Source organism: Ranitomeya variabilis, chromosome 4, assembly GCF_051348905.1.
Source record: "Ranitomeya variabilis isolate aRanVar5 chromosome 4, aRanVar5.hap1, whole genome shotgun sequence".
NCBI lineage: Eukaryota > Metazoa > Chordata > Amphibia > Anura > Dendrobatidae > Ranitomeya > Ranitomeya variabilis.
In genome coordinates, this window is record NC_135235.1 from 296974718 (window position 1) to 296996279 (window position 21562).

The 21562-nt window shown below is 42.9% G+C and overlaps 1 protein-coding gene across 2 annotated transcripts in view; it reads right to left on the reverse strand.

Moving 5' to 3' along the window:
- The window catches only part of VPS13D (vacuolar protein sorting 13 homolog D), a 280917-nt gene that overhangs the window by 192004 nt on the left and 67351 nt on the right, over window positions 1-21562 (reverse strand). For both annotated transcript variants that reach the window (XM_077250276.1, XM_077250275.1), the window contains exon 15: window positions 632-704. In XM_077250276.1, coding sequence (XP_077106391.1) covers window positions 632-704 — 73 coding nt within the window. The remainder of the gene's footprint in view (window positions 1-631; window positions 705-21562) is intronic.

Genomic DNA, 21562 nt, shown 5'->3' on the forward strand with positions numbered 1-21562 from the left:
TTAATAATGTAAAAACAGTACACACACCATACACACAATACTGTGTAAGTGTAAGGTGCTTTTTTCAGTGCTCAATCTTTTGGACTCCCATTGATGAAAATAGGAGCCAAACCATTTTCAGCGCTAAATTTACTGCATAGGAAAATGTAGTGTGAACGGGCCCTAAGGCTCCATTCACACTGAAGAATCTGCCATCCAAATAGGGAGGCAGAATCCTCCGTCCTCACAGAGCAGAGTGCCCCCTTATATTTAAACCCATACTATGCCATGGTGAAATGTTATTTATTGGAATTAGTAATAAATATTTCTCAACATATAATTAAATATTGTTTTTGTGATTAATCACTATGTTTAAATTATGTTTGATTTGTAGCAATGAGAATACATAATGCATATCAGGTATTTACATTCCGAATCATAACTGTAGCAAAATTACAGTTATGAAGTAGCCACCAAAATTATTTTTTGGTTTCGGGTCACCGCAACACGAGGGACTGTATTGCGGGGTCACGGCATTAGAAAGGTTGAGAACCACTGGTCTAGAGGGAGGGTACCTATACGTCATAGGTCGTGAAGGAGTTAAATTCAGGCAACAGATCCACAAGCTCAGAGTAAAAAATCTGTAACTTACAATTGCTGGGGCTTAGCAGTCCTGCTGGTCCCATGAACACAGCGGGCAGCTGGGACCACGCCACCTCTTTTTGCTAAAATGCAAAGTGCAATCAATATTAATATAAAATACGTAGAAATAGAGAGATCTCTCTGCAATGGAGACATTCATAGTATGACCGCTGCCACAGCATTTACAATAAAAAAAAAAATATATATATATATATATATATATATATATATATATATATATATATCAAGCTGAATGTGTGTATGTGTGTGTGTGTATGTATGTCCGGGATTGGCATCTGAACCGTCGCAGCTACAGCCACAAAATTTTGTACAGTCACACGTCTGGACCCCGAGAGCGTCATAGGCTATGTTGTGAGGTGAAATTTTAACCCCGCGCTTTCCAATTCACCAAACAAATTTTGCCCCTAACTACATAATGGGGAAAAAATGAAAGGAAAAGTGTTGGAGGCAAATTAACAGCTGCCAGATGTGAACAAGGGGGACTTAAAGAATGAGAGCAATGGCGCCAAAGAGTATATACTGTACAGTTGCTAAGGTGGGGCCCTGACATGGGATAATCACCACACCACCACGGGGATATGAACACACACACAAAATACGCCACACACTACCACGTGCTCGAACACATATACCACCCTCAGCGCACATTTCACCACACATACACCAACCTCGCCACATAAAAGTCGAAACACAAAAGTCGCCGCACAAAACTCGCCACGCGCAAAACTCTCCACATGCAAAACTCGCCACACGTGCAAAACTCACCTCATGGAAAACTCGCCACACGCAAAACTTGCACACGCGGAAAAATTGCCACATGCACAAAAGTTGCAACACATGCAAAAGTTGCCTCACACAAAACTTGCACATACTCAAAAGGCACCACACATAAAACTCGCCACGCGCAAAACTCGCCATGCGCAAAACTTGCTGCACACAACTTGCTACACTAACCTGTCACATGCAACTCGACACACAAAAGTTGCTACATGCATGTCGCCACACAAAAATCATCTCACAAAAGTCGCTACATGCATGTCGCCACACGCAATTCAACACACACAACTTGACACACGAAACTCGCCCTAAAACACACACAAGTCTGGTATTATCCTTCAAAAATAAAAATCTGATTAATAAGCAGACAAACTACAAGAGCAACAAATGTACCATATAGGAATCCGGCAGCTGTCAGTCACATGACCTGTCTATTATGTGTATGTGTGAGCTAATATATACTGCCAGGGGGTGGGCTTACTGTTGGCTGGGGATTTATCAGGCTGCCAATTTAGCTTACAAATACTGAGGTAAAAATACTGACCAAATAAGGTGTGAACGAGGTCTAATACAGGAGGAGATGACATACAGATATATACTATTTACAGGGGAGATGACACACAGGTATATACTATATACAGGAGGAGATGACACACATATATACTATATACAGGAGAGATAACACAGGTATATACTATATAGAGGAGGAGATGACATACAGGTATATACTATATACAGGAGCAGATTACCTACAGGAATATATAGTATATACAGGAGGAGATGACATACAGGTATATGCTATGTATAGGAGGAGATGACATACAGGTATATACTATATACAGGAGGAGATGACACACAGATATATACTATATACAGGAGGAGATGACACAGATATATACTATATATAGGTGAGATGACACACAGGTATATACTATATACAGGAGGAGATTACATACAGGTATATACTACATATAGGAGGAGATGACATACAGGTATATACTATATACAGGGGAGATGACAGCAGGTATATACTATATACAGGGGAGATGACATACAGGTATATACTATATACAGGAGATGACATACAGGTGTATACTATATATAAGGGAGATGACAAACATGTATATACTGAGGTGAAAATGAGAGGTGTGAGGTGAAAATGAAAAGGTGTGAGTGCAAAATGAGAGGAGTGAGGGAAAATAGTGGAGTGATCGGAAAATGACAGATGTGAGGTCGAAATGACAAGTGTTAGGGGGGAATGAGAGGAGTGAGGGGGAAAATAAGAGGAGTGAGGGGAAAATGAGAGGTGTGAGGGAGAAAATGAGAGATGTGAGGGGGAAAATGAAAGATGTGATGGGGAAAATGAGAGGCGTGATGGGAAAATAAGAGTAGTGAGGTGCTATAGCTAACCACAGATATTTACTATGCCCAGGCAACGCCGGGCTCTTCAGCTAGTATACACACCGTATATACTTGAGAGCCTACCCGAGTATAAGCCGAGACCCCTAATTTTGCCACAAAAAACTGGGAAAACCTAATGACTCGAGTATAAGCCTAGGGTGGGAAATGCAGCAGCTACCGGTAAATGTCAAAAGTAAAAATAGATACCAATAAAAGTAAAATTAATTGAGACATCAGTAGGTTAAGTGTTTTTGAATATCCATATTGAATCAGGAGCCCCATATAATGCTCCATAAAGTTTATGATGGCCCCATAAGATGCTCCATATTAAAATATGCCCCATATAATCCTGCATAAAGGTTAATAATGGCCCCATAAGATGCTCCATAGACACATTTGCCCAATATAATGCTGCACAAATGTTGATTATGGCCCCATAAGATCCTCCATAAAGATATTTGCCCCATATAGTGCTGCACAAACCTTTATTATGGCCCCATAAGATGCTCCATAATGATATTTGCACCATATAGTGCTGCCCAAACATTATGGCCCCATAAGATACTCCATACAGACATTTGCCCCATATAATGCTGCACAAACGTTGATTATGGCCTCATACAGACACTTGCCCCATATAGTGCTGCACAAACGTTATGGCCACATACAGACACTGGTCCCATATAGTGCTGCACAAACGTTGATTATGGCCTCATAAGATGCTCCATACAGACACTTGCCTCATATTGGGCTGCACAAAAGCGGATTATGGCCCCATACAGTGCTGCACAAACGTTATGGCCCCACAAGATGCTCCATACAGACACTTGCCCCATATAGTGCTGCACAAACGTTGATTATGGCCCAATACAGACGCTTGCCCCATATAGTACTGCACAAACGTTGATTATGGCCCCATACAGACAGTTGCCCCATATAGTGCTGCACAAACGTTATGGCCCCATAAGATGCTCCATACAGGCACTTGCCCCATTTGCTGTTGCTGCGATAAAAAAAAAAAATCACACACTCACTTCTCCGTCGCTCAGGCCCCCGGCACTTTCAATATTCACCTGACTTCGTTCCGGCGCCGCTCCATCTTCACAGTCTTCTGCACTAACGTTCAGGCAGAGGGCGCGCACTAACCACGTCACCGCGCCCTCTGACCTGAGCGTCACTGCAGAAGACACTGAAGACGGAGCGGCGCCCGAACGGGGAGCAGGGAATATCGCGAAGAGCAGCGCTCCCCCTCCCCGTTATACTCACCTGCTCCTGGCGCTGTGAAGTCCCTGCTTCCCGGCGACGCAGCTTCTTTCTGTAATGAGCGGTCACCATTACCGCTCATTACAGTAATGAATATGTGGCTCCACCCCTATGGGAGGTGGAGCTGCATATTCATTACTGTAATGAGCGGCACCATGTGCCCTATAAGTACAGGAAGAAGCTGGGGAGCCAGGGACCTGCAGGGACCGCGCCAGGAGCAGGTGAGTATAATTAGACAGCCCCCGTTCCCGCTCCCCTGCTGACCCCTGGGTATGCCTCGAGTATAAGCCGAGAGGGGGACTTTCAGCCCCCAAAAATGGGCTGACAATCCTGGCTTATGCTCGAGTATATACGGTATATATATATAATATATATATATATAATATATATATATATATATATATATATATATATATATATATATATATATATATATATATATATATATATATATATATATATACACACACACACACACTGTGTTCCAAATTATTATGCAAATAACATTTCCTCATATTTTCTCTAAATTACCTATCTGAATTGCAGTCATTGTCATTTTCCAGTCATCTACTATTCTAGTATGATTGCAATGTTTTGGAACAAACTGCCTATGAAAGCAGAATCTTTGAAAAAAAATAAACACTCAAAATGCATGTTCCAAATTATTATGCACAGCAGAGTTTTCAACCTTTTTTATTTTATTTTGAACACAAAAATGGCCAATTGTGAAGTTATAAGCATTATCAGCTTATTAAAAAATGAAATCAAACAGTTTTCAAGTGAAAACTTTATTCTAGGTGATGTTACATTTGCACATAGGACCCCTTGTTCGAAAGAAGCTTCTGAACTCTCTCGTCCATTGAATTTGTCAGTTTTTGGATGATTTCTGCTTCACTTGTTTTGCATGTGGACAGAAAACCCCCCCAGAGCTGTTGCTTAGATGTGAACTGCCTCCCGCCATCATAGACACTCCTTTTGATGATGCTCCAGAGGTTCTCAATGGGGTTGAGGTCAGGGGAAGATGGTGGCCACACCATAAGTTTGTCTTCTTTTATGCCCATAGCAGCCAGAGATGCAGATGTGTTTTTTGCAGCATGAGACGGTGCATTATCATGCATGAAAATGATCTTGCTGCGGAAAGCACGGTTCTTCCTCTTGAACCATGGCAGGAAGTGTTGTTTTAGAAACTCCACATAGATTATAGAGTTCATCTTTACCCCTTCAGGGATCATATACGGGCCGACAATCTCTCTCCCCATGATTCCAGCCCCAAACATTACTCCGCCTCCTCCTTGTTGGCGCCTTAGCCGTGTTTTCATGGGGTGTCCATCCTCCACTCCATCCATCTGGACCATCGAGCGTTGCACGGCACTCATCGGTGAACAAAACAGTTTGGAAGTCAGTCTTCATGTATCGTTTGGCCCACTGGAGCCGTTTCTGCTTGTGTGCAGTGGATAGAGGTGGTCGACAGGATGGCTTACACACAGCTGAAGGACCCTGCATCTTGTTGTTCTGGGGACGTTGGAGGCACCAGCAGCTTCAAAAACTTGTCTGCTGCTATGACAAGGCATTTTTGCAACTGCTCTTTTAACCTTACGCAATTGCCTGTTGGAAAGAGTGCTCAATTTTTCCTTATCAGCACGCACACGTGTGTGCTGGGAATCAGCTACATACTTCTTGATTGTGCGATGATAACGATGAAGTGTCTTGGCAATGTTGATTGTAGTCATGCCTTGACCTAAATACTCCACAATTTGTTGCTTCTCAGCAGCCGACACATGCTTTTTCTTTGCCATTTTGGCAAAAAATGTAGTCTGCTTAATAATGTGGAACAGCCTTCTTAAGTAGTCTTGCCTTTATTTGGACACACCTGCCAAACTAATGTGCACAGGTATCTGCAATTGCTTTCAGTGATATAAAGAGCCCTGACACACATCACCATCAATGAGTTTAAATGACAAACAAAAAAATTCTAACCTTATCACTCCTAAACTATTTGTGCATAATAATTTGGAACACAGTGTGTATGTATATATATATATATATATATATATATATATATATATATATATATATATTTATATTATATATATACACACACACACACACACACACACACACTATATAATTGTCTAAGGGGTACTTCCGTCTTTCTGTCTGTCCTTCTATCTGTCTGCAACTTCCGTCACGGAAATCCCGCGTCGCTGATTGGTCTCGCCAGCTGCCTGTCCTGGCTGCAGCGACCAATCAGCGACGGGCACACGAGAATTAGTCCCTCCCTACTCCCGTCCAGTCAGTGCCCGGCGCCTGCTCCATACTCCCCTCCAGTCAGCGCTGACAAAGGGTTAATGACAGCGTTAACGGACCGCGTTATGCCGCGGGTAACGCACTCCATTAATTCTGCTATTAACCCCGTGTGACCAACTTTTTACTATTGATGCTGCCTATGCAGCATCAATAGTAAAAAGATCTAATGTTAAAAATAATAAAAAAACAAAAAACTTGCTATTCTCACCTTCCGTCGCGCGCGGCTGCTGCCATCTTCTGTTCCCAGGATGCATTGCGAAATTACCCAGATGACGTAGCGGTCTCGCAAGACGACGGAGGGTGAGTATAGAACTATTTTTTATTTTAATTATTTTTTTTTTTAACAGGGATATGGTGCCCACACTGCTAAATACTATGTGGGCTGTGTTATATACTGCGTGGGCTGCGTTATATACTACATGGCTGCTATATACTGCGTGGGGAGTGTTATATACTACGTGGGCAGCGTTATATACTACGTGGGCAGCGTTATATACTACATGGCTGCTATATATACTACATGGGCAGTGTTATATACTATGTGGGCAGTGTTATATACTGCGTGGGCTGTGTTATATACTGTTTGGGATGTGTTATATACTGAGTGGGCTGTGCTATATACTGCGTGGTTGCTATATACTACGTGGGCAATGTTATATACTGTTTGGGCTGTGTAATATACTGCGTGGCTGCTATATACTACGTGGGCAATGTTACATACTACGTGGGCAGTGTCATATACTGCGTGGCCACTGTTATATACTGTTTGGCCTGTATTAACGCATCGGGTATTCTACAATATGTCGTGGCCCGTGCTATGTACTATGTGGCTGCTTTATACATACATATTCTAGAATACCCTATGCGTTAGAATCGGGCCACCATCTAATATATATATATATATATATATATATATATATATATATATATATATATATATATATATATATATATATACACACACATACACACACACACACACTAGCTGAAGAGCCCGGCGTTGCCTGGGCATAGTAAATATCTGTGGTTAGTTATAGCACCTCACTTCTCTTATTTTCCCATCACGCCTCTCATTTTCCCCCTCACATCTCTCATTTTCTCCCTTACACCTCTCATTTTCCCCCTCACTCCTCTCATTCCCCCCTAACACTTGTCATTTCGACCTCACATCTGTCATTTTCCGATCACTCCAGTATTTTCTCATTTTGCACTCACACCTTTTCATTTTCACCTCACACCCCTCATTTTCACCTCAGTGTATACATGTTTGTCATCTCCCTTATATATAGTATACACCTGTATGTCATCTCCTGTATATAGTATATACCTGTATGTCATCTCCCCTGTAAATACACTGTGTTCCAAATTATTATGCAAATTGGATTTAAGTGTGATAAAGATTTAATTGTTTTGTTTTTCAAATAAACTCGTGGATGGTATTGTGTCTCAGGGCTCAATGTATCACTGAAATCAATTTTAAACACATGTGATAATTGGTTTTCCAGATGATTCTAATTAAAGGAAAACTACTTAATAATGATGTTCCACATTATTAAGCAGGTCACAGTTTTCAAGTAACTTGGGAAAGAAAAAGGATCTCTCTGCTGCCGAAAAGCATCAAATAGTGCAATGCCTTGGTGAAGGGATGAACACATTAGAAATTTCCCGAAAACTTAAGCGTGATCATCGTAGTGTTAAGAGATTTGTGGCTGTATCTGAGCACAGATGTGTTTATGCTGATAAAGGCATAATGAGGAAGATTTCTGCCAGGGAAGTTCATCGGATTAAGAGAGCAGCTGCTAAAAAGCCATTACAAAGCAGCAAACAGATATTTGAAGCTGCTGGTGCCTCTGGAGTCCCTCAAACCTCAAGGTGTAGGCTCCTTCAAAGGCTTGCTGTGGTGCATAAACCTACTATTCGGCCACCCTTAAACAGTGTTCACAAGCAGAAATGGTTGCATTGGGCCCAGACATACATGAAGACTAATTTCCAAACAGTCTTGTTTACTGATAAGCATTGAGCAACCCTGGATGGTCCAGATGGATGGAGTAGTGGATGGTTGGTGGATGGCACCATGTCCCAACAAGGCTGCAACGTCAGCAAAGAGGTGGAGGAGTCATGTTTTGGGCCGGAATCATGGAGAAACAGCTGGTAGGGTCCTTCAAGGTTCCTGAAGGTGTGAAAATGACCTCTGCAAAGTATACTGTATAGAGTTTCTGACTGACAACTTTCCTCCATGGTATAAAAAGGAGAAATGTGCCTTCGGGAGCAAAATCATCTTCATGCATGACAATGCACCATCTCATGCTGCAAAGAATACCTCATTGGCTGCTATGGGCATAAAAGGAGATAAACTCATGGTGTGGCCACCATCTTCCCCTGACCTCAACCCTATAGAGAACCTTTGGAGTATCATCAAGCAAAAGATCTAGGAGTGTGGGAGGCAGTTCACATCAAACCAGCAGCTCAGGGAGGGAAGAAATACAAGCAGAAACTCTCCAAAAACTCACAAGTTCAATGGATGCAAGAATTGTGAAGGTGATATCAAAGAAGGGGTCCTATGTTAACATGTAACTTGGCCCGTTAGGATGTTTTGGAGTTAAATAGATTTTTTATTCAGTTAATGTGACCTCCTAATGCTGCCAATTCCACAAATGAGCATTTTCAGTTCTTTAAAACATATCAAATGTTTAGAAATTCTGCTGTGCCTAATAATTTGGAACAGTGCATTTTAAGTTTTTATTCATTTTGGAGATTATACTGTTATGATTGGGAGGTTTCTTCAATAAAATTCGATGTATACTCTAACGGGTGATTACTTTTATTAGACTGACTGTCATTTGCACCAACCATTTAGGAAAATCCGATAAAAATGTCAGTTGCATAATAATTTGGAACATAGTGTAGTATATACCTGCTGTATGTCATCTCCTCCTGTATATTGTATATACCTATGTGTCATCTCCTCCTGTACATAGTATATACCTGTATGTCATCTCTTCTGTATATACTATATACCTGTATGTCATCTCCTCCTATATATAGTATATACCTGTATGTAATCTCCTCCTGTATATAGTATATTCCTGTATGTCATCTCCCCTGTATATAATATATACCTGCTGTATGTCATCTCCTCCTCTATATACCTATGTGTCATCTCCTCTTTTATATAGTATATACCTGCATGTCATCTCTTCCTGTATATAGTATATACGTGTGTCATCTTCTCCTGTATATAGTATATACCTGTAAGTCATCTCCTCCTGTATATAGTATATACCTGTGTGTCATCTGCTCCTGTATATAGTATATACCTGTGTGTCATCTCCTCCTGTATATAGTATATACCTGTGTGTCATCTCCTCCTGTATATAGTATATACGTGTGTCATCTCCTCCTGTATATAGTATATACCTGTGTGTCATCTCCTCCTGTATATAGTATATTTCTGTGTGTCATCTCCTCCTGTATATAGTATATACCTGTGTGTCATCTCCCATGTATATAGTATATACCTGTATGTCATCTCCTCCTGTATATAGTATATACCTGTGTGTCATCTCCCCTGTATATAGTATATATGTGTGTGTCATCTCCCCTGTATATAGTATATACCTGTGTGTCATCTCCCCTGTATATAGTATATATGTGTGTGTCATCTCCTCCTGTATATAGTATATACCTGTGTGTCATCTCCCCTGTATATAGTATATACCTGGGTGTCATCTCCTCCTGTATATAGTATATATCTGCATGTCATCTCCTGTATTAGACCTCGTTCACACGTTATTTGCTCAGTATTTTTACCTCAGTATTTGTAAGCTAAATTGGCAGCCTGATAAATCCCCAGCCAACAGGAAGCCCTCCCCCTGGCAGTATATATTAGCTCACACATACACATAATAGACAGGTCATGTGACTGACAGCTGCCGGATTCCTATATGGTACATTTGTTGCTCTTGTAGTTTGTCTGCTTATTAATCAGATTTTTATTTTTGAAGGATAATACCAGACTTGTGTGTTTTAGGGCGAGTTTCATGTGTCAAGTTGTGTGTTGAGTTGCGTGTGGCAACATGCATGTAGCGACTTTTGTGAGATGAGTTTTGTGTGGTGACATGCATGCAGCAACATTTTGTGTGTCGAGTTGCATGTGACAGGTTAGTGTAGCAAGTTGTGTGCAGCAAGTTTTGCGCATGGCGAGTTCTGCATGTGGCGAGTTTTCTGTGTGGTGCGTTTTGAGTATGTGCCAGTTTTGTGTGAGGCAACTTTTGCATGTGTTGCAACTTTTGTGCATGTGGCAATTTTTCCACGTGTAATAGAAACATAGAAAAAAAGAATTTGTAACCAAGAGGAATATCAAGTGAAAATCATATATAAATCCCCTTAAAACGTATAATTTTATTAATTTAAATATTTAAAAATACCACTTCCCAGTGAATACAGACAACATGTATAAATATATAAGGAGATATTAGTATAGGTGCACCTGTCCTAGTGGATAGCCCTATAATGGCCTACTGCCCCTGCCTGACAGTGGAGGTTGGCACCCTGATAGTAGTTTTGGCGCCCCCACTCCGCGACGGCTAATCCCCTGCTGGCCCTTATAATGCCCTGCCAACTAAAAGGGGAGAAAACAATAAGCAATAAAAAGAAATGAAGGAAGGACAAGTAGGCAAATACTCAGGTGCACACTATATAAGGATTAACCAACTCCCTATTTGTGGTCCCAGTTGGGACAATGTGTCAAAAGCATATATACACAATAGCTCAACAATTGTTTGTACGAACACATTTGTCCATATGCATCCTTACAAAAATATACTAATATATATAGGTAATGGGGCCTCAGTAGGGAGGTAGAAATAAATATAAGTGACCCAGTTCAGTCCGGATATAAAGCTTAGTATAGCAACACTGCCTGGCAACAACTATATTTCAATTGACCACCCCCACACATGGGATAAAGTGTATATGGTGGACAAATAATGTACAATTAATGTCCTTTAGAGGCAACAGTGTAGTAACAACATTTCATATAGAATCATATGCAGATACTAGTGAATAGTTGGTAGCCATTAGTCAGTGTAGATACATATGTATAATATGCTAGACCCAAAAATTCATTAAAGTGCTAGCACAGGCAGCCAGTGAAGAGAATATTCTCCCTAAAGGAGACACTTAGCTGTCAGTAGAACGCGTTCTACTGACAGCTAAGTGTCTCCTTTAGGGAGAATATTCTCTTCACTGGCTGCCTGTGCTAGCACTTTAATGAATTTTTGGGTCTAGCATATTATACATATGTATCTACACTGACTAATGGCTACCAACTATTCACTAGTATCTGCATATGATTCTATATGAAATGTTGTTACTACACTGTTGCCTCTAAAGGACATTAATTGTACATTATTTGTCCACCATATACACTTTATCCCATGTGTGGGGGTGGTCAATTGAAATATAGTTGTTGCCAGGCAGTGTTGCTATACTAAGCTTTATATCCGGACTGAACTGGGTCACTTATATTTATTTCTACCTCCCTACTGAGGCCCCATTACCTATATATATTAGTATATTTTTGTAAGGATGCATATGGACAAATGTGTTCGTACAAACAATTGTTGAGCTATTGTGTATATATGCTTTTGACACATTGTCCCAACTGGGACCACAAATAGGGAGTTGGTTAATCCTTATATAGTGTGCACCTGAGTATTTGCCTACTTGTCCTTCCTTCATTTCTTTTTATTGCTTATTGTTTTCTCCCCTTTTAGTTGGCAGGGCATTATAAGGGCCAGCAGGGGATTAGCCGTCGCGGAGTGGGGGCGCCAAAACTACTATCAGGGTGCCAACCTCCACTGTCAGGCAGGGGCAGTAGGCCATTATAGGGCTATCCACTAGGACAGGTGCACCTATACTAATATCTCCTTATATATTTATACATGTTGTCTGTATTCACTGGGAAGTGGTATTTTTAAATATTTAAATTAATAAAATTATACGTTTTAAGGGGATTTATATATGATTTTCAATTTTTCCACGTGTGCAAGTTTTGCGTGTGGCGAGTTTTCCATGAGGTGAGTTTTGCACGTGTGGCGAGTTTTACGCGAGCCTAGTTTTGCATGTGGCGAGTTTTGCGCGTGGCGAGTTTTGCGCGTGGCGAGTTTTGAGCGGCGACTTTTGTGTTTCGACTTTTAGGTGGCGAGGTTGGTGTATGTGTGGTGAAATGTGTGCTGAGGGTGATATATGTGTTCAAGCACATGGTAGTGTGTGGCGCACTTTGTGTGTGTGTTCATATCCCCGTGTGTAGTGAGTATGCCATGTCGGGGCCCACCTTAGCAACTGTACGGTATATACTCTTTGGCGCCATCGCTCTCATTCTTTAAGTCCCCCTTGTTCACATCTGGCAGCTGTCAATTTGCCTCCAACACTTTTCCTTTCACTTTTTCCTCATTATGTAGATAGGTGCAAAATTGTTTAGTGAATTGAAACGCGCGGGGTTAAAATTTCGCCTCAGAACATAGCCTATGACGCTCTCAGGGTCCAGACGTGTGACTGTGCAAAATTTTGTGGCTGCAGCTGCGACGGTGCAGATGCCAATCCCGGACACACACACACACATTCAGCTTGATAGACATACATATATATATATATATATCTAATATATAAAGCTGAATGTGTGTGTGTGTGTATGTATGTATGTATGTATGTATGTCCGGGATTGGCATCTGAACCGTCGCAGCTACAGCCACAAAATTTTGCACAGTCACACGTCTGGACCCCGAGAGCGTCATAGGCTATGTTGTGAGGTGAAATTTTAACCCCGCGCTTTCCAATTCACCAAACAATTTTGCCCCTATCGACATAATGGGGAAAAAGTGAAAGGAAAAGTGTTGGAGGCGTCGCAGCTACAGGCACAAAATTTTGCACAGTCACACGTCTGGACCCTGAGAGCATCAAAGCTATGTTGTGAGGTGAAATTTTAACCCCGCGCTTTCCAATTCACCAAACAATTTTGCCCCTATCTACATAATGGGGAAAAAATGAAAGGAAAAGTGTTGGAGGCAAATTAACAGCTGCCAGATGTGAACAAGGGGGACTTAAAGAATGACAGCGATGGCGCCAAAGAGTATATACTGTACAGTTGCTAAGGTGGGGCCCCAACATGGGATAATCACCACACCACCACGGGGATATGAACACACACACAAAATGCGCCACATACTACCACGTGCTCGAACACATATACCACCCTCAGCGCACATTTCACCACACATACACCAACCTCGCCACATAAAAGTAGAAACACAAAAGTCGCCGCTCAAAACTCGCCACGCGCAAAACTCTCTACATGCAAAACTCGCCACACGTGCAAAACTCACCTCATGGAAAACTCGCCACACGCAAAACTTGCACACGCAGAAAAATTGCCACACGCAGAAAAATTGCCACATGCACAAAAGTTGCAACACATGCAAAAGTTGCCTCACACAAAACTTGCACATACTCAAAAGGCACCACACATAAAACTCGCCACGCGCAAAACTCGCCATGCGCAAAACTTGCTGCACACAACGCTAACCTGTCACATGCAACTCGACACACAAAAAGTTGCTACACGCATGTCGCCACACAAAACTCATCTCACAAAAGTCCCTACATGCATGTCGCCACACGCAACTCAACACACACAACTTGACACACGAAACTCGCCCTAAAACACACACAAGTCTGGTATTATCCTTCAAAAATAAAAATCTGATTAATAAGCAGACAAACTACAAGAGCAACAAATGTACCATATAGGAATCCGGCAGCTGTCAGTCACATGACCAGTCTATTATGTGTATGTGTGAGCTAATATATACTGCCAGGGGGTGGGCTTACTGTTGGCTGGGGATTTATCAGGCTGCCATTTTAGCTTACAAATACTGAGGTAAAAATACTGACCAAATAACGTGTGAACGAGGTCTAATACAGGAGGAGATGACATACAGATATATACTATATACAGGAGGAGATGACACACAGGTATATACTATTTACAGGGGAGATGACACACAGGTATATACTATATACAGGAGGAGATGACACACAGATATATACTATATACAGGAGAGATGACACACAGGTATATACTATATAGAGGAGGAGATGACATACAGGTACATACTACATACAGGACGAGATGACATACAGGTATATACTATATACAGGAGGAGATGACACACAGGTATATACTATATACAGGAGCAGATTACCTACAGGTATATAGTATATACAGGAGGAGATGACATACAGGTATATGCTATGTATAGGAGGAGATGACATACAGGTATATACTATATACAGGAGGAGATGACACACAGATATATACTATATATAGGCGAGATGACACACAGGTATATACTATATACAGGAGATTACATACAGGTATATCTAATATATAAAGCTGAATGTGTGTATGTATGTATGTGTGTATGTCCGGGATTGGCATCTGCACCGTCGCAGCTACAGCCACAAAATTTTGCACAGTCACACGTCTGGACCCCGAGAGCGTCATAGGCTATGTTGTGAGGTGAAATTTTAACCCCGCGCGTTCCAATTCACCAAACAATTTTGCCCCTATCTACATAATGGGGAAAAAGTGAAGGGAAAAGTGTTGGAGGAAAATTGACAGCTGCCAGATGTGAACAATGAGGACTTAAAGAATGAGAGCGATGGCGCCAAAGGGTATATACCGTACAGTTGCTAAGGTGGGGCCCCGACATGGGATACTCACCACACACGGGGATATGAACACAAACACAAAATGCGCCACACACTACCACGTGCTTGAACACATATACGACCCTCAGCACACATTTCACCACACACACACCAACCTCGCCACATAAAAGTCGAAACACAAAAGTCACCACTCAAAACTCGCAACGCGCAAAACTCGCTACATGCAAAACTCGCCATATGCAAAACTAGGCTCACGCAAAACTCGCCACACGTGCAAAACTCACCTCATGGAAAACTCACCTCATGCAAAACTTGCACACACAGAAAAATTGCCACATGTACAAAAGTTGCACCACATGCAAAAGTTGCCTCACACAAAACTTGCACATACTCAAAACGCACCACACATAAAACTCGCCACGCGCAAAACTCGCCATGCACAAATCTTGCTGCACACAACTTGCTACACTAACCTGTCACATGCAACTCGACACACAAAATGTTGCTACACGCATGTCGCCACACAAAACTCATCTCACAAAAGTCGCTACATGCATGTCGCCACACGCAACTCAACACACACAACTTGACACATGAAACTCGCCCTAAAACACACACAAGTCTGGTATTATCCTTCAAAAATAAAAATCTGATTAATAAGCAGACAAACTACAAGAGCAACAAATGTACCATATAGGAAATACGGCAGCTGTCAGTCACATGACCAGTCTATTATGTGTATGTGTGAGCTAATATATACTGCCAGGGGGTGGGCTTCCTGTTGGCTGGGGATTTATCAGGCTGCCAATAGCAACCAATCACAGCTCAGCTTCTATTTTGCTACAGTTAATTAACCTGAGCTCTGATTGGTTAATATAGGCAACAAAGACATTCTCAGTATAACAAAGCTAATATATGTTGTGAAATGCTTCTATTAGCTTAGTTTTTGCCTTTTAATAATTACATTTCTATCTATTTGTTTTGTGGTTTTTGTGTGCAGAATACATTTTTGTTAACACATTCTATTTTGCTAACAGCAGTCATTAACCCGGGCGAAGCCGGGTAGTACAGCTAGTATATATATATATATATATATATATATATATAGATATTTATATTGGTCATTTGGACCTGGAGGAAGATACATGTGGTGTTGAAACATGTCATCCATGAGGGATTGAATGTATGCAATATTGTAACTGAAGAATTCTGGAACTTTTTAATGGATAAATACAAGGTATATTTTACTCTACCATTGGACTGATCACTGGAGAAACAAAAAGGAGATTTTTGTGTACTCACTGTAAAATCTTTTTCTCCGAGCCACTCATTGGGGGACACAGGACCATGGGTGTTATGCTGCTGCCACTAGGAGGACACTAAGTAAACAGAAAGATTAACTCCTCCTCTGCAGTATACACCCCTTCACTGGCTACAATTTCCCAGTTCGGTAGTAAAGCAGTAGGAGCATGAACAATGACAACCTATGTCAAAACCAAAGAAGTAACAACAAGCCAACCAGGCTAACAGGGTGGGTGCTGTGTCCCCCAATGAGTGGCTCGGAGAAAAAGATTTTACGGTGAGTACACAAAAATCTCCTTTTCTCCTACGCCTCATTGGGGGACACAGGACCATGGGACGTACCAAAGCAGTCCCTGGGTGGGGAGCAATATGCTAATACCCCATGTACCACTGACTTACGGCTAAGGAACTGCCGCTTGCAGAATGCGCCTGCCAAGGGCGGCGTCTGCAGAAGAGAGAGAATGAATGTGGTAATGTTTGGTGAAAGTGTGCAAACTGGACCATGTCGCAGCCTTGCAGACCTGCTGTGCTGACTCCTGGTGCCGAATGGCCCACGAGGCGCCCACCGACCGAGTAGAATGGGCCTTGATCCCAGCCGGGATAGGCACACCCCGGACACGATAGGATTCTTGAATGGCTGACCGAATCCACTTAGCTAGAGTAGCTTTGGAAGCAGGAGAACCCTTCCTGGACCCTTCTGGAAGTACAAACAGGACATCCGACGTGCGGAAGGGAGCCGTCCTCGAGACGTACCGACAAAGAGCCCTCACCACATCAAGAGTGTGCAGAGCCGGGGGGGCGTGGCCTAGCGGGAGATGTAGGAAGACGTGTGTCGGATCTCTCCCTGCTGCTCGTACGGTGATCCGGACATTTCAGAGGCGCCGCCGAACGCCACAAAGCGGAGAGAGAGCTCCTGAGCGTCCGAGGAGCGGAGGGTACCGGCCGCACTGTGAGGAAGGCTGGGAATGACCCGTAAGAGGCAGAAGGAGGTCGGGATGGCGGGCAGCACGCGCTCCCAAGATGGCGCCGGCAGCGCTGTGGAAGAGGCGGCAAGGGCTGATGCTGCATACCAGAGGCGGCTTGAAGTGATAGCCAGGCTGGAGCAGTTCGCCAGAACAGAGGACTCAGAGCGTCTGATGATGGGAGCCGGTGGAGAGGTAACAGGAGGAGCGGCAGATATGGGGGAGCAGGTGGATGTGAGGTCTGGGGCACAGGCAGAGGGGATTGTGAGCGGAGCCTCCACAACACATACTACAGCACCAACTATGAAGACTGCTCCAATGAATGTGGGGGATGATCTGACCCAGGAACATGCTGCACAAATGGGGTCTGTGAGAGATGAGGGGGCTGGGGAGCCAACCCTGAAAGATATTTTTTCTGCAGTACTATTCTGTAAGACTGCATTGACAACCCTAATTGCCCAGGTGGATGATCTTAAAGGGGAAGTTACCTCTTTTCGCTCGGCTATGCACAAGATGGAGGGGAGAGTTGAAATGCTGGAGGAACGTGTGGGAGGTGCAGAAGATCAAATTGCCGAACTGGCAAAAAGAGAGAAAAAATATGTCCAGCGCATTGCGGAGTTGGAACTTAAAACTGACGATTTGGAGAATCGTTCGCGCAGGAATAATTTGAGAATTGTAGGTGTGCCCGAAAAGACCGAAGGAAACAACCCCACTGACTTTATTGAGACATGGCTGAAAACTAAAGTTGGAGGGGACAGTCTCACTAAATTATTTGCAGTAGAGAGGGCTCACCGGGTGCCGACCAGACCTCTGCCCCCTGGCTCCGCCCCACGGACCTTTCTAGCCAAAATCCTAAATTACAGAGACCGAGATATTTTGCTAAGGAAAGCCAGGAATATGGAGGAATTAACTATTGATGGCAACCGAATATCTCTATACCCTGATTATTCCACGGTTGTGCAGAAGCTCAGGATGAAGTTTGGAGCGGCAAAAAGACGCTTACGTGAACTGGGTCTGGCTTATTCTATGCTGTATCCGGCGAAACTACGTGTGGTGGCCATGGAAAAGGTCCACTTTTTTCAAAATCCTGAGGAGGTGTCTCATTGGCTGGATTTGAATGCTAAACGTATTGGAGCAGAAAAGACCCGCTGAGGAAGATCAGACGTGAACTCCAGGCCGTTGTGATAGTTGTGGGAGGGGAAGAAAATCGAGTTGTTGATTTATTCTGGTTTATTACTAGAGGAATCTGATATGTGGTTCCTGTGCGTTAAAGTTGTGTTCGGCGGCGCAACTGTTTATATATTCTGTTTTTAAAGGGCGGAGGGAGGAACGACTGAAGGAGAGGGTTAAACCCATTGGGAGTTGGTGTTGGCTATTGAGCCACTGTTGAGTCTGCGATAGCGCGTTCCCCTTTCTCATACAGAGAGGGAGTAGGAGACTTTTTCTTGATTGGTAAAAAGTTTTGGGGGGTTTTGGGGGAGGAAGTTATTGAGGGAAGGGAAGGGTAAGGTTAGGGTTTTGTTTTGTATAATGAAGATTTGGGAGGGTGTTTTGGGTAGGTGGGCCCAGGTTGGGGGGATAAGGGAGACCAACGGAGGGAAGCTGAGCAGTTTTACCATTATACAAAATGATGGGGGATAAAGTAAAAATCTTGAGCTGGAACATTAGGGGTCTATCGAACGATGCCAAACGTAATGCTATCTTGCAATATAGTTTGAAGCAGAGACCCTCGCTGATATGCCTTCAAGAGACTCATTTAGTAAAAGAAAAGACGGGTTTATTGCAGAAAAGATGGGTGAGAAAGGCATATCATGCGACATTCTCGGCCTATGCTAGAGGAGTGTCAATACTTGTGCATACAAGTGTCCCGTTCGAGGAGGTAGAGGTGGTAATAGATAGTGATGGACAATATGTATTCCTTGTGTGTAAGATATATGCTAAGCTGTTGTATGTAGTGTCGGTGTATATTCCTCCACCGTGCTCGGGGAAAAAACTACAGGAAATCCTAAATCTATCCGGCAGGTGGAGAGGAGTTCCGTTACTCATAATGGGAGACATGAACAATATTATTGATGATCACTGGGATAGGGGGCAGCATGCTATGTTGAGGAAGGAGTGGAATTTAACAGCATTTGGTAGCTATTTAAAAGAGGTGGCATGGAGGGACTTGTGGAGAGTTCGTAACAACGACATATACTGTTTCTCCTGTTACTCTGCGACATATGGCTCTCTATCCCGTATTGATTTGGCCCTGGGTAATGAAGGAATGGATAGGATGGTACAGGAGATAGACTATATGCCCAGAATATTATCGGATCATAGTCCATTGGTAGTGACACTGCAAATTGAAGGCCCCGGGGAGGCGGTTAAATTGGGGTGGAAAATTAACCCTTTCTGGTTAAAAATTCTGGATATGGGAAAGATCGGGGAAAAGATAGGGGAATTTTTTAAATTTAATGATGGTAGTGCAGCGAAGCATGTGGTATGGGACACCATGAAAGCTTATTTGAGGGGAATACTATCTAAAGAGATTATTAGGCATAAAATAAAAACAAGGGAGTCTGACAAAATCATATTGGAGGAATTGAAGGCAGTGGAGGCTGCATTGAGTAATGTACGCACTCAGGACACCATGAACCGTATGAAGTTGGCTCAGGAGGAGGCTAATAAACTACATTTACGCAAAGCGGAGAGGGCAAGAGCTTTCCAAAGAGAGGCCTTTTATGCGGAAGGGGAGAAAGTAGGTCACCTACTGTCGGTGATAACATCTGCTCAGAGGGACTCGACACATGTACATGCTCTGGAATTAGGAAATGGTAATATTGTAACACAGGGGGCCCAAATCTTGGAAGGGTTTAAGGGATTTTATAGTAAATTATATGCATCGCATACGGGGCAGAGGGAAGATGAAATTAATAGATTTCTAGAGGAGGCAAATTTACCTAGGCTGGAAGCTGAGGATAGAGATTCGTTAGATAGGCCACTTACGGTGGAGGAGTTGGAGGGTGCCTTGAGGTCAATGGCAGGGGGGGAAGGCGTCCCTGTTGAGATCTATGATGTCCTTTCTGAAGAGTTGTTGACCAGATTGTTGGGGGTGTTTGAGGAGTCACTGGAGAGGGGAATATTGCCCGCTTCCATGAGGGAGGCCACTATTGTGGTCATTCCTAAACCTGATAAAAACCCGCGGTTGCCGGAGTCATACAGACCGATATCACTCCTGACAACAGATGTTAAGATTTTGGCTAAGGCCTTGGCGAACAGACTGACTCAGGTGATAGAAAAGGTGGTTCATTCGGACCAATCCGGCTTTATGCCTGGTAAATCCACTGCCATCAACTTGAGAAGGCTATTCCTTAATATGCAGATCCCGGCGGAGAATGCTGGTAGGAGGGTGGTAGTTTCCCTCGACGCACATAAAGCCTTCGATAGTATAGAATGGCAGTACCTGTGGTCGGTTCTGGGTCGCTTTGGGTTTGGGCCAGTTTTTGTGTCATGGGTGAGACTCCTATACTCCTCTCCAGTGGCTAAACTTAGGGTGAACAACGCACTGTCGGAGAGCTTTCAGCTCTTTCGAGGTACGCGGCAGGGGTGCCCGTTGTCCCCGTTGCTGTTTGCTCTGGCAGTGGAACCACTGGCAGCGGCTATCAGAAGGTCTCAATTGGTAAAGGGGTTTGTGTATGGGAAAATGGAGGAGAAAATTGCTCTATATGCCGATGATATTTTGCTTTTTCTGGAGGATCCTGGGGAGACTTTAAGAAATGTGATTGCATTAATTGAAGGATTTGGGCAAATTTCTGGATTGATTATCAACTGGGATAAATCTAGTGTTATACAGGTGGATAGAGAAGTGGAATGTACGGGGGAGGTGGAGCAGAATACGAAATTAAGAGTGGTGACGCAATTTAAATACCTGGGGATTCAGGTCTCTCTTCCTTTAACTAGATTTGAGGAACTTAATCTTGAGCCTTTAATAAACAAACTATGCGCCAAAATCTCAGCTTGGAATAAGCTACATTTGTCGGTGGTGGGTAGAGTAAATCTACTTAAGATGGTGGTGATGCCACAGATTTTGTATATTTTGCATAACTCTCCGGTGTGGATCCCTCTGACCAGATTTCGTAAACTAAGATCATTATTTGGGGAATTGGTGTGTGGTGGGAAGAATCCTAGAATTA